The sequence below is a fragment of the Chelonia mydas genome, chromosome 24 (assembly GCF_015237465.2).
Source record: "Chelonia mydas isolate rCheMyd1 chromosome 24, rCheMyd1.pri.v2, whole genome shotgun sequence".
Taxonomy (NCBI): Eukaryota; Metazoa; Chordata; order Testudines; family Cheloniidae; genus Chelonia; species Chelonia mydas.
In genome coordinates, this window is record NC_051264.2 from 17911231 (window position 1) to 17924721 (window position 13491).

At 53.5% G+C, this 13491-nt stretch overlaps 1 protein-coding gene and 1 long non-coding RNA gene across 2 annotated transcripts; one reads left to right on the top strand and one right to left on the bottom strand.

Moving 5' to 3' along the window:
• Positions 1 to 3596: 3596 nt before the first annotated feature.
• On the bottom strand, positions 3597 to 8597 carry LOC119564238 (phospholipase A2 inhibitor and Ly6/PLAUR domain-containing protein-like). The gene is made up of 5 exons (XM_043535332.1): positions 8549 to 8597; positions 6910 to 7026; positions 6398 to 6550; positions 5988 to 6131; positions 3597 to 3860 (listed from the first exon to the last, which is right to left on the bottom strand). The coding sequence occupies exons 1-5, from the start codon at positions 8595 to 8597 to the stop codon at positions 3700 to 3702; spliced, it is 624 nt and encodes a 207-aa protein (XP_043391267.1). The 3' UTR covers positions 3597 to 3699.
• Positions 8598 to 11616: 3019 nt separating this feature from the next.
• LOC122463751 lies at positions 11617 to 13491 on the top strand. The gene is made up of 2 exons (XR_006287362.1): positions 11617 to 12254; positions 12389 to 13491. It is a non-coding gene; the product is annotated as an uncharacterized LOC122463751 (long non-coding RNA).

A 13491-nucleotide genomic window follows, 5' to 3' on the forward strand; every position in this document is an offset into this window, starting at 1 on the left:
CAGGTGTCCTGGCACACACACCCCCGGTCTCCGGGAGCTGGGATATTGGATTAAGCTCGGCTGGAGCTGAATCCAATATCCCAGCCTCAGCTCCCAGAGACCAAAGAGGCGGGGAGGGGGCTCCTTTGTTCTTTCTCCTCTTGATCCTCCCGTGCAAAGGGCGTCCCTGGGACATTCCCCAGCCTACCGCCTGGACCCATGACCCACCATGGCCCCTCAGTTCTCCATCCCAGGGGTGGGCAAACTATGACCCGGGGGCCGCATCCGGCCCTTCAGATAGTTTAATCCGGCCCTCGAGCTCCCACCGAGGAGTGGGGTCCGGGGCTTAGCCCGCTCTGGTGCTCCAGCCAAGGAGTGGGGGGGGGGGGCTTGCCCCACTCTACACGGCTCCCAGAAGCAGCGGCAGGTCCCCCCTCCGGCTCCTATGCGTAGGGACCCCCGCAGCGCCCAGTGGCTGGGAACTGCGGCCCATGAGAGCTGCAGGGGCGGCGCCTGCGGACGAGGTGGCGCCCAGAGACTCAGCGTAGGAGCCAGAGCGGGGACATGCCGCTGCTTCGGGGAGCTGCTTGAGGTAAGCGCCGCCCGGAGCCTGAACCCCTCCTGCACCCCAGCCCCCTGCCCCAGCCCTCATCCCCCTCCCTCCATCTGAACCCCTCGGTCCCAGCCCGGAGCACACTCCTGCACCCCCAACCCTCATCCCCAGCCAGAGCCCTCAGCCCCTCACCCCCAATTTCCTGAGCAGTCATTGCCTGCCATACAATTTCCATACCCAGCTGTGGGCCTCGGGCCAAAAAGTTTGCCCACCCCTGCTCCAGCCTGTAAATCGCTCCCCGTTATATTGCAGCCAGCCCCCTCCCCCACCCCCGAGAATCACACTGCAGAGCGACACCAGCAAACCCCCCAGCCCAGCAAACCCCCCGGCCCAGAACTCCCCGCGCCCTCCGGGCCAACACAAGCTCCTAGAAAGTCCATCGCTGATTCCTTGAAAGGAGACGCCCCGATCCTGTCAGCCCACGGGAAGGTCCCAGACACACCCTGCTTTAGATCCAACACTGAGAACCAGGGAAGGGCAGGAGCTGAGTGATGACAAGCCAGAAAAGGCAGAAATGGTCTGTGTGAGGGGTGTGATGGCGCCTCCCTCTGGCCAAATGTGGCACAGCCCCATGGTTCACGTAGCCCAACCGGGGCAGGGGGGATCCCAGGCCTGCCCAATCCTCTGACTGCCGGCTCAGGGCCCTCCAACGAAATAAACGGGCTCAGAGGAGCTCCCACCCTGCCATAGCTCGGAGCACCTCCCTACCTCCCCCCGGGGCTCTGCGTCCCTGCACCTCTGGGGGCTTGCAGCCAGCCGCTCCCTCCTCTCTGGCAGGTGCTCTGCCCCACGGCTTTCCAGCCCCTTTATTCCTCCCAGCTGTGGTTAGCAGGGCACACTTTAACCCTTCAGTCTCTGGGACACCATGGGGTGCGTACGCCCCAAGACAGGTACAAAGAAATCAAAGGTCAAAGGCAAGTGATGCCTCCCTTCACATGCTAAGTCAATTCAAAGGAGAGGTTTCCTCGCTCCCAGCCCCCACCCTTTGCACCCCCGTTCCCCTTTCAAACCCGGGGAATGAACCCGGGAGTCCTGGCAGGAATCTCAGCCCTGACAGGCAGGGGAAAATTTCCAAGCAGGATTACATGAGGATGGGGGTGGGCTGTGGGAGTCCCAGGCTCCAATCCCTGCTCTCCCCGAGTCAGCCGGGGGACATGGCCCCAGGTTTTCCTCTCGCTGGTTTTACCCACAAATTCCATCCTGACCCCAGAATCTGCCATCGACAGCGGCACGTTCCCCAGGTGAATTCCGGCTCCCTGTGCCCGGGGACGGATGGGACCCACCTGTGACCATGAAAGCGGACAGCAGGCAGAGGGGCAGAGCCACCCACATGGTGCCGGGTGTTTGCTGCAGTGAGCAGAAGAGCGAGGAAGCATCTGGCTGTGCTTTTATCCGGCAGGTTGGCAAATATCTGCCCCCTGGGGCATCGGCTGGGGCTGCCCCATGACATCCTGGTGGGCCTGGAGATGGGAGATTTCACAGCCCTGCATGGGACACTGGCTGATCAGGTGATGCCAATGTGTACTGAGGCCAATTCCCTTGTGCGTTAGTGGAGATCAGCGGTTCTCAGCCAGGGGTCCGTGTACCCCAGGGGTACACAAAGGTCTTCCGGGGGTACATCAGCTCATCTCGATATTTGCCTCGTTTTACAACAGGCCACATTAAGGCACGAGTGAAGTCATTACCAGCTAAAATGTCGGCCCCTTGTTCATATTGTTCTATATACTCTACGCTGAAATGCCAGTGCAGTATTTGTCCTGCGTTCCCGCCCAGTTATTTTATAATGGCCTTAATGAGAAAGGAAGCAGCTTGTCAGCAGCAGCATGGCCCTGACATTGTGCATTTGTATGGCTGGTTTTGTGAGCAAGTCGTTTTTAAGTGAGGGGAAACTTGGGGTACCCAAGACACGTCAGACTCCCGCAAGGGGTACAGCTGTCTGGAAAGGTCGAGAGCCCCTGGCCTAGATCAAAGGCATGGATTCAGGGAAGGATCCTGCCTCGCTGGGCTGGCTGGACTCTTACAGGGACCAGAACCGGATGCAAAGCGGGGATCCTGGAGACCGTCTGGGGGCACTTGAAAAGACTTGGGAAAATGGCAGTTTCTTCCATCACCGCCACCGTTTGGAATTACAGACTGCGATTTACCTGGGCATGAATTTTGCCTGCTTTTAATCCGCCATGACCCTCATTCCCTTTCCTTAGCTCACGAACCTTTAGCGAGTTTCCTACAGACCTGGCTGCCAGCGTTGCCTTTGGTCTAGGTTGTGGGGTCCCGTGGCTCTGGGGTAAGCGACCGGTGTCCTGGGGCAGGGGACAACCTGGGTGGGCTGGTTTGGGGTGTAAGTGACCTTTCCTCACAAAGTCCGGCTTGTCTGAGAGTATCTGAGGGGACTGGCTGTGACTCCGGGGTCAGACGGGGGCAGCGATCCAGGAGTTCACGCTGGGTGAAATCTGCTCACAGAGCACCACCGGCTGGGGGGATCTGCCCTGTTTCCTGACACCTTCCCTGAGCGCGGCACTCCCAGTGGAGCCGCTCCAGGGAGCGGGACAAACTGAGCCCTGCAAAATCAACCTAGAAAGACATTTCTCCCCTCCAGGGCGTTCCCGCCCGCCTGGACAGCTGGGTGAGCCACGGCCTCTCCTTCCCCAGGGGAGCTCAACCAGCCTGTGCCTTTCCCGCAGCCACGGGCCTTGCCTTGGGGGAGGGGGTCTAGGCAGGACTCCTGGGTTCCATTCCCTGGCCCTGCAAGGACAGAGGGGTCCAGTGGTTAGCGCAGGGGGCTTGGGAGCCAGGACTCCTGGGCTCTATCCCTGGCTTTCAGAAGGGAGTGGGCTCTGGTGGGTTACAGGGTGGGGTACTGGGAGTCAGGACTCCTGGGTTCTCTTCCAGCCAGCATCACGTGCACAGATAGGGGTGGGGGGGGCCCTGTACGGGGCGGTCAGGGGACAAGGAGCGAGGGGGGTGCTTTCCGCACAACTTGCTTTATTCAGCCAATGCACAAAAGGAACCCGCAATCCCCCCCAAAGAGAAGCAGCAGCCGGTGGCGGCTGAAGGGAGGTGCACTGCAGCCCAGCACGCAGCAGAAGGGGAGGATGCCAGGCCGGGGCTCAGGGCTCCCCGATGTCCCCGCCAGCCCTGGGAGCTGGGTAGCAGTTGGCCCGGATCAGCATCTCCACCACGCCCTGGGCGTATTTCCTCTCCCCCACTCTCTTCATGCAAGAGCCAGGGGAGGCACATCCACCGACAATCTTCATCACGGTCATGTCACCTGGACAGGGGGAGAGAGACGTCATCAGGGGCTCCCACATCCCCCCCCCCGACCCCCATGTGGTTTCTCACCCACTCCCCTCCCAGCAGGACTGCACCCGGCTCTGCAGGCAGAGTGGGGTCTAGTGCTCAGAGCAGGGGGCTGGAACAAAGTGAGAACATGACAGAGGAACGGCCCCCCTGGGCCACACCAAAGGTCCATCTAGCCCAGTATCCTCTGGCCAATGCCAGGTGCCCCAGAGGGAATGAACAGAACAGGGAACCTTCCACTGATCCATCCCCTGTCGCCCATTCCCAGCTCCTGGCAAACAGAGGCTAGGGCCACCGTCCCTGCCCATCCTGGCGATAGCCACAGATGGACCTGTCCTCCAGGAACTTCTCTAGTTCCTGTTTGAACCCTGTTATAGTCTTGGCCTTCACAACATCCCCCAGCAATGAGTTCCACAGGTTGACTGTGCGTTGTGTGAAGCAGTACTTCCTTTGGTTTGTTTTAAACCTGCTGCCTGTGGTGACCCCTCGTTCTTATGTTAGGAGGAGTAAATAACACTCCCTTATTTCCTTCCTCCACATCCTTCAACCTTCTCTAGTCCTCGATCATATGCCCCCTTAGCCATCTCTTTTCCAGGCTCAAAAGTCCCACTCTTATTAATCTCTCCTCATATGGCAGCTGTTCCATCCCCCTCATCATTTTGGTTGTCATTTTCTGAAGCTTTTCCAGTTCCAATATCTCTTTTTTGAGACGGGGCGACCAGATCCGCACGCAGTGTTCAAGCTGTGGGCGTCCCATGGATTTATATTGAGGCAACACGATCTTTTCTGTCCTATTCTCTGTCCCTTTATGAATGATTCCCAGCATTCTGTTTGCTTTTTTGACGGCCGCTGCACATGGAGTGGATGATTTCAGAGAACTCTCCACAATGACTCCAAGATCTTTCTTGAGTGGTAAATTCGACCCATCATTGTGTATGTCTAGTTGGGATTACGTTTGCCCATGTGCATTACTTTGCATTTATCAACATTGAATTTCATCTGCCGTTTTTTTGCCCAGTCACCCAATTCTGAGAGATCCTTTAGTACCTCTTCACAGTCTGCTTTGGACTTTACTATCTTGAGTAGGTTTGTATCTTCTGCAAATTTTGCCACCTCACTATTTACCCCTTTTTCCAGAACATTTCGGAACATGGTGAATAGGACTGGGCCCAGTGCAGATCCCTGGGGGACTCCCACTATTTACCTCTCTCCCTTCTGAAAACTGACCATTTCTTCCTACCCTTTTTTCCCCATCTTTTAACCACTTACTGAGCCATGAGAGGATTTTATCCCATGACAGCTCACTTTGCTTAAGAGCCTTTGGTGAGGGACCTTTTCAAAGGCTTTCTGAAAATCTAAGTACACTATATCCACGGGATGCCCCTTGTCCACATGCTTGTTGACCCCCTCCGAGAATTCTAGTAGATTGGTGAGGCGTGATTTCCCTTTACCGAAACCATGTTGACCCTTCCCCAACAAATTATGGTCATCTGTGTGTCTGACAGTTCTCTTCTTTCCTATAGTTTCAATGGGTTTGCCCAGTACTGAAGTCAGACTTATTGGCCTGTTGTTGCTGGCATCACCTCTGGAGCCCTTTTTAGAAATTGGCGTGTCATTAGCTGTCCTCCAGCCATTTGGGACAGAAGCTGATTTAAATGGTAGGTTACAAACCACAGTTAGTTCTGTAATTTGACATTTGACTTCCTTCCGAACTCTTGGGCGAATCGCATCTGGTCCTGGTGACTTATTACTGTTTAATTTATCAATTTGTTGCAAAAACTCCTGTAATGACTCCTCAATCTGGGACAGTTCCTCAGATTTGTCACCAAAACAGAATGGCTCAGGGTTGGGAATCTCCCTCCCAGCCTCAGCCGTGAAGACGGATGCACAGAATTCATTTAGTTTCTCCGCAGTGGCCTTATCCTCCTTGGGTGCTCCTTTGGCATCTTGGCAAGTAGGACTCCAGGGTTCTCTCTGCAACTCTGCCAGGGGAGTAGAGTCTAGTGGGTCAGAGCAAGGGGGGCTGGGACTGAGCCAGGACACCTGGGCTCCACCTCGTACTCTGTGTTCAGACCCCGCCCCCATCTGGAGGACTTACCCAGTGTTAATATCCCAGATTCCTCAACACAATGGTCCTCGGCACCGGTGCAGGCCAAGATCCCCGTCGGCTGCCTGTCAAAATGATCCAATTTGAAAAACGACAGGCACTGCCGGCCGTTGGGCATGGAGCTCACAGTTGGCACTGAGAACAGTCAGACACACACAGTTAGCCAGGGGTGGGGAGTCACCACACGCTGGGGTCGATCCCAGATCGGGGAAGGGAGTGGGGTCTAGTGGTTAGAGCAGGGTTGCTGGGAGCCAGGACTCCTGGGTTCTGTCCCCAGCTGTGGGAGGGGAATGCGGTCTGGTGGTTAGAGATGGGGGGGTTGGGCTGGGAGCCAGGACTCCTGGGTTCTCTCCAGGCAGGTGTGGCCGGAGAAGGGCTCTAGGTTTGCAGCAGACACACACCTGGGATGGCCCCAGCGTTGCAGCCGTCGGTGTTACAGCAGGCGATGTTCACCCGCAAGGTGACATTTTGCGCGTAGGTCAGCGAGAAGGGGCCGGGCTCACAGTTCTTGGGCTCCAGGCATGATTTAGAAGTGTAGGAGAAGGAAGTTCCCTCTGTGGAAGAGAAACAGAGAATCACCTCTGAGCTCCCCAATGGACCCCCAGCTGCTCCATCCTCCCCTTTTGTTCCATCCACCCCACCCCCAACTAATCTCATCTTCCCCCCGACCCCCGATAAAATCCTCTCTTCTGTCTGATCCAGGCCCCACAGCCACCCACTGCAATTCCCCATCTCATCCCATCCCCCGTCTATGACGTTATCTTTCCAGACTCACCAGTCCCTGCTACTGGAGAGAAGTGGAGTCTATTGGTTAGAGTAGGGGGAGGGGCTGGGAGCCAGGACTCCTGGGTTCGACCCCTGGCTTCAGGAGGACAATGGTGTCTACACTGAGTAGGAATCTTCTTTCACTCACCCAGCCTCATCTCTGCCACGACGGTGACGCAGGTCCGTTCTGAGGGGATGCAGGGCTGCAGGGGGCCGGAGCACGATTGCTCTCTGGACGCACACACCTCGCATTGCAGAGCACTCCCTGGAGGTTGGAAAAATCCCTTCTCAGTACAAACCCTGGCTCCCCACCCCTCCCCAGGCAGTGCCCGTGGGCGAAATACCACCAGCAACCAAGAGGTGGCGCTGTGGGAGTTGTTACCACCAATGCCTCCTCACTGAACGTGTGGGCAGGCAGATCTTGGAGAAATGAAACCTGCCTTTGCAGCAGTTCTGCCCAGTTCCATTTAACTCTCCGGATGGGGAAAGGCATCTTGCTAGCTGGTCATTTGTATCTGACTCAACACTGCAGACAAGTCTGTTTGCTGCCTGAGTGTCTGTGGCTAGAATACATTCTCAGCTGCTGACGTGGCTATCTGGGGTGCAGCTTGTGCCTGTGAACGAACCCCACACGTCTGTGTAGACAGAAAAACAAGAATTCCGCTGCTCTGAGGAGTGGTTTCTGCCTGGCTTTGCGGTGAAACTTTCACACACACACACCCCGCCGTAACTCTCTGCTCCAGGCCTCTGCCTCTCAGAGTTACGTCAGCTCAGCCACACTCAACTTCAGCCCACTTTTCATTGCTGATCCTGCCAATTCTCTTCTTCAGAAGATGATTGATGCTTGTTAAGCCTCTGGATTGATGGCTGTGAGGCTCCAGCCAGCAATCCCAGGAGCATCAACTCTTTCCTGTCCACAGTGTGGGGGCCTTTAAATTCATGACATGAACATAAGGTTTTTAAGAAAGAAAGAAAGAAAGAAAGAAAGAAAGAAAGAAAGAAAGAAAGAAAGAAAGAAATTTGCCCACTTTAGTTTTTTTAGAGCTTTCATGTGGAAACATCAATTAAACCTCAGAACGCCTTCCCCTGCCCCTTCTATGTCCCTAGATGGTAGCAAAGTTATATTATCCCTATCAAAGAAATATTGAAACTAAGGTAGAAAAAAGATGTGTTCAATTCGGGGTTAGAACCAAGAAGACAGCCAAGAAGTCCTCACTCCTGACTCCCAGCCCACTCTAACCCACGAGACCCCACTCCTCTTTCAGAGCCACGGACAGAACCCAGGAGTCCTGATTTGCAAGTGTCTCTGCTCAAACTCACTACACCCCAGCCCTCTTCTACAGCTGGGGAATGAGCCCAGGAATCCTGGCTCCCAGCCCCCACCCGTTGCACCCCCATTCCCCTTTCAAACCCGGGGAATGAACCCAGGAGTCCTGGCAGGAATCTCAGCGCTGATGGGCAGGGGAACATTTCCAAGCAGGATTACATGTGGACGGGGGTGGTGCTCCTCATCGGGATGACCCCAAGCCCGGGTGAGAGCTGGAGGAGAATGAGAAGAAGGAAGGACAGACGGACTCAGACCTGCTGGCCAGGCCCCTAGCGTGGGCTGTGGGAGTCCCAGGCTCCAATCCCTGCTCTCCCCGAGTCAGCCGGGGGACGTGGCCCCGGGTTTTCCTCTCACTGGGTTTACCCACAAATTCCATCCTGACCCCAGAATCCGCCATCGACAGCGGCACGTTCCCCAGGTGAATTCCGGCTCCCTGTGCCCGGGGACGGACGGGACTCACCTGTGGCCAGGAGAGTGGACAGCAGGCAGAGGGGCAGAGCCACCCACATGGTGCCCGGGTGTTTGGTGCAGTGAGCAGAAGAGCGAGCAAGCATCTGGCTGTGGTTTTATCCGGCAGGTTGGCAAATACCTGCCCCCTGGGGCATCGGCTGGGGCTGCCCCATGACATCCTGGTGGGCCCGGAGATGGGAGATTTCACAGCCCTGCATGTGACACTGGCTGATCAGGTGATGCCAATGTGTACTGAGGCCAATTCCCTTGTGCGTTAGTGGAGATCAGCGGTTCTCAGCCAGGGGTCCATGTACCCCAGGGGTACGCACAGGACTTCCGGGGGTACATCAGCTAATCCTGATATTTGCCTCATTTTACAACAGGTCACATTAAGGCACGAGTGAAGTCAGTACGAGCTAAAATGTCGACCCCTTGTTCATATTGCTCTATATACTCTACACTGAAATGCAAGCACCACAAAAGTGTTGACTCCAAAGCCCGGGACCATCCTGTCCTGTCAACTCTCTTCTTCCGAATTTGCTTGGTGATCGTTCACCCTTGCCACTGATGGCTTCACACCTCCATCATGCATTCATAAACCAGTCGGAGAACACTTCAATCTCTCTGGTCACGCAATCACAGACATGAGGGTCGCCATCTTAAAGCAAAAAAACTTCAAATCCAGACTCCAGCGAGAAACTGCTGAATTGGAATTCATTTGCAAATTGGATACTATTAATTTGGGCTTGAATAGAGACTGGGAGTGGCTAAGTCATTATGCAAGGTAGCCTGTCTCCCCTTGTTTTTTTCCTGCAAACCCCCCCCCCCCCCCCAAGACGTTCTGGCTAAACTTGGATTATTGCTGTGCACATTGTAAGATGAGCTGTTGCCAGCAGGAGAATGAGTTTGTGTGTGTGGTTTTTGGAGGGGTGTGTGGGGGGGGGGTGAGAAAACCTGGATTAGTGCTGGAGGTGACCCACCTTGATTATCATGCGCATTATAAAGAGGAGTTTCAAAGGGGGATGGGCTGTTGCCAGCAGGAGAGTGAGTTTGTATGTGTGTGGTGGGGGGCGGGGGCGGAAAGGGTGAGAAAACCTGGATTTGTGCTGGAAATGGCCCTACTTGATGATCTCTTTAGATAAGCTGTTACCAGCAGGAGAGTGGGGTGGGAGGAAGTTTTGTTTCATGGTCTCTGTGTGTATATAATGTCTTCTGCAGTTTCCACGATATGCTATGCATCCGATGAAGTGAGCTGTAGCTCACGAAAGCTCATGCTCAAATAAACTGGTTAGTCTCTAAGGTGCCACAAGTACTCCTTTTCTTTTTTCAAATCAGTCAGTGAACGTAAGTTTTTAATTGAAGGACGAAAGAAAGAAAACCAATTGGTCCACTTTGGTTTTTTTCAGAGCTTTCCTCTGGCACATCACTTCAACCTCCAAATGCCTTCTCCTGCCTTTACCAGGGTCCCAGGTGGGAGAAAGGGAACATTACCCCCATCTTATAAACAGGGAAACTGAGATAGGAAAAGGCAGTGTCAGACTCGGAGCCACGAATACAGCCAAGGAGTCAGATTTCAGAGTAGCAGCCGTGTTAGTCTGTATCCCCAAAAAGAATGGGAGAACTTGTGGCACCTTAGAGACTAACTAATTTCTATTCATTTGTTAGTCTCTAAGGTGCCACAAGTACTTCTGTTCTTTTAACCAAGGAGTCCTAATTGGTGCTGGCTTCCAGCCTAGTCTAGACCCACCCCGTCCCTAACCTGGGGATAGAACCCAGGAGTCCTGGCTCCCAGAAATGAGACCATGTGAGTCAGTGCAATGGTGCAACAGTGTCCCCTCCTGGCCAAACACGGCACGGTCCTGGCTCACCCAGCTCAGCGCGGCCCTCACGCTAGTCCCTGTGCCCAGGAATCTGCAAAACCCTCTCTGCTCCTCGGCCCTTTTCTCCCTGCACTCGCTGGGCCAGCGTGGGGTACATACAGCCCAGAAGGGACCCCCCACTCCCTCCCAGAGCCGGGGAAGAGTGAGGGGGAATCCTGGTGGGCCCGGAGATGGGAGATTTCACAGCCCTGCATGTGACACTGGCTGATCAGGTGATGCCAATGTGTACTGAGGCCAATTCCCTTGTGCATTAGTGGAGATCAGCGGTTCTCAGCCAGGGGTCCGTGTACCCCAGGGGTACACACAGGTCTTCCAGGGGGTACATCAGCTCATCTTGATATTTGCCTCGTTTTACAACAGGCCAGATAAAAAGCACTAGTGAAGTCAGTACGAGCTAAAATTTCCTGACACAATGACTTGTTTGTGCAGCCCTATGTACTATCCACTGAACTGTGAGAACAATATTTATATCCCAGTGGAGTTATTTTATAATTACACGGTGGAAATGAGAAAGGAAGCTCTTTGTCAGTCACAATGTGGCCGTGACACTTATGTATTTTTATAATAACATAAGAAAGGACCTGTCGTAAATATAAAGGGAAGGGGAACCACCTTTCTGTCCCCGGTGCTCTAAAATCCCTCGTGGCCAGAGGCAAAACACTTTCACCTGTTGTCATAAATGTAAAGGGAAGGGTAAATCCCTTTACAATCCCTCCTGTCCAGAGGAAAAATCCTCTCACCTGTAAAGGGTTAAGCAGCTAAAGGTAACCTCAGTAGTATGAGGGCCCTACCATCAATTTCACTCTAACCCCGCCCCTTGACCACTTAGCCCCACCCCTTGACCCCAACCCCACTGGAAGTCCTGCCACCATGGGGTATTGCTTCCGGGGTCAAGGCTGCCACATGACCAGAAGCAAGGTGTGTCACATGACACCTACCCCACCCCTTGACCCCTTAAGCCCACCCCTTGTCCTCTGCCCCCTTCACCGGATGTCCCGCCCCATGGGGTATTACTTCCAGGGTCAAGGCTGTCACGTGACCGGAATCAAGGTATGTCACGTCACCCCTCTAACTACTCCTCCCACTGCCCTCTACCAATCCGGAGAGGTTTTGCCCCTGTAGGGCTTCCCCCAAGAGGAGATTTGACCAATCAGGGCGAGTTCCAGGGCGGGGTATCCTCTCTGGAAGTGGGTCTTGTGACCCCTCTAACAACTCCTCCCCCCACCCTCTACCAGTCAGGAGGGGTTTTGTCCTGATAGGACCAAGAGGAGATTTGACCAATCAGGATGAGTTCCAGGGGCGGGGTGACCCGTCCGGCAATGATTCGTGTGACCCCTCTAACAACTCCTCCTCCCACCAACGTCTACCAATCAGGCCGCCCCAAAAGCAGATTTGACCAAAATAGGGGAGGTTCTGGGATGGGGTGAACCACCCAGATGAGGGGCGTGTGACCCCTCTGCCAGTCAGAGCGCAGCACCATCACCCCATAAGTCCCAGCGTCGGGCGGAAGAGGCTGTCTTTTACCAAGAGCTCGTGTTTTAGAAATCGTGGAAACATGGACTCCTTCACCAGCCCCGTGAGAACTTCGGACTTTGTTTTCGCCCCAAGGGCCTTTGGACTTGTGTGGAGAAAGCGCTACATCAGCGAGAGTTCTGAGGAGGACCCTTTGGCCCAGCCGTTGATGGACACACCGGAAACCGACCCCAAAACCCGGCTGCTTGTGAGGCACCGCGATGAGCGTGATGGCCTCTTGTTGTCCACCCCCTAGAGGTGGAAGGTGATCATGGCTTGGGGGAGTTACGGGCGGACAAGGTGAATGCAAAAGACATGGCTCAGGTAAATGAATGTTTAAGAAGTGACGGTCGGGGTGCGGGTGTGTAATGGGGGGCTAGGAACCAGGGATTGTTTAAATCAAAAACCAAGCAGTGGGGAGCTTACGCTGCTTCTTTTTTGAAAAAATCTCTCCACAGCTCGATGATGCCTTTCTAGAGCACCCGGAGAACCCTGCTTAAGAAAAAGGTTATTTGTAAGAAATCTAAAATGATTAAGTTAGAAAATGGTGAGGGGCCAAACATGCGATATAAAACTTGGTAGCTGTAAATTAAAAAAAAAATCTATTGAAAAGGGCTTGGTGACGATCTGTATTTCTGTTAAAAGGGCTCTGGCCCTTAAGGGAGCTGAAAGGTTTTTTTTTCTTTCTTTCTTTTTTTTTTAATGGAGCATCTTGGTTTGTTTTGAAGGAGCTGTATGTCTTTTAAATAAAAAATTTTGTGAGCACCTCGCTCTTGTGTCTTTTGTGTAAGAGAGAGACCCATTGACAGCAAAAAAAAAAAAAGCTGAAATGTCTGTTGTGGGAGGGGAAAAAATATCCTAAAAATGTATTTACCATAAAACAAACAGGGATGGTTCAGACATGTGGTTGAGGACAATAGAGCTGACTTATTCTCTTGAACTGAATGGGTTTAACCACCCCCCTCACTGAATAGCCAGGGTGACTGTGATTACTCACCCTTGTTGCCATAGGGTTAATTTTGATGGCGGGGGGGTGCACCCATAGTAAGGGAGGTGGGTGGGCGAGGATGGTGAGTTCTGATTAATATGAAATGAAATAAAACCTCAGGAGTTCCCAGATGCTATTGGACAGACGAAATATAACCCCTGGAGTTGGCAGAACTCTATTGGACAGTTTAAATATGACGCCAGGAGTTGGTGGAACGCTATAGGCCAGTTTAAATATGACCCAGGAGTTGGCTGAAGGCCATGGGGCACTTTTTCTAGAAAGCACCCCCACCCCACCAAACTTTAAGCATGAAAGACACATGTTTAAAAAAACAACAACAACAAAAAACACAAGCCCCAAGACATTCATTGATATCTGCAAAGGGTCCCTCACTTGAAATGGTTATTGTAAGAAGGCCCTACAGGGGTGGGGAAAAAATGTATTTGAACTTAAAAAAGAAAAGCAGCCCAATTGTGCAGAGAACTTATTCCCCCCAGATCACAAAAGGGAATGCTAGGGAGGGGTGATCCAATCAACCTGCTAACTATTTTGAAACAAAAGAGTTAGGATGGT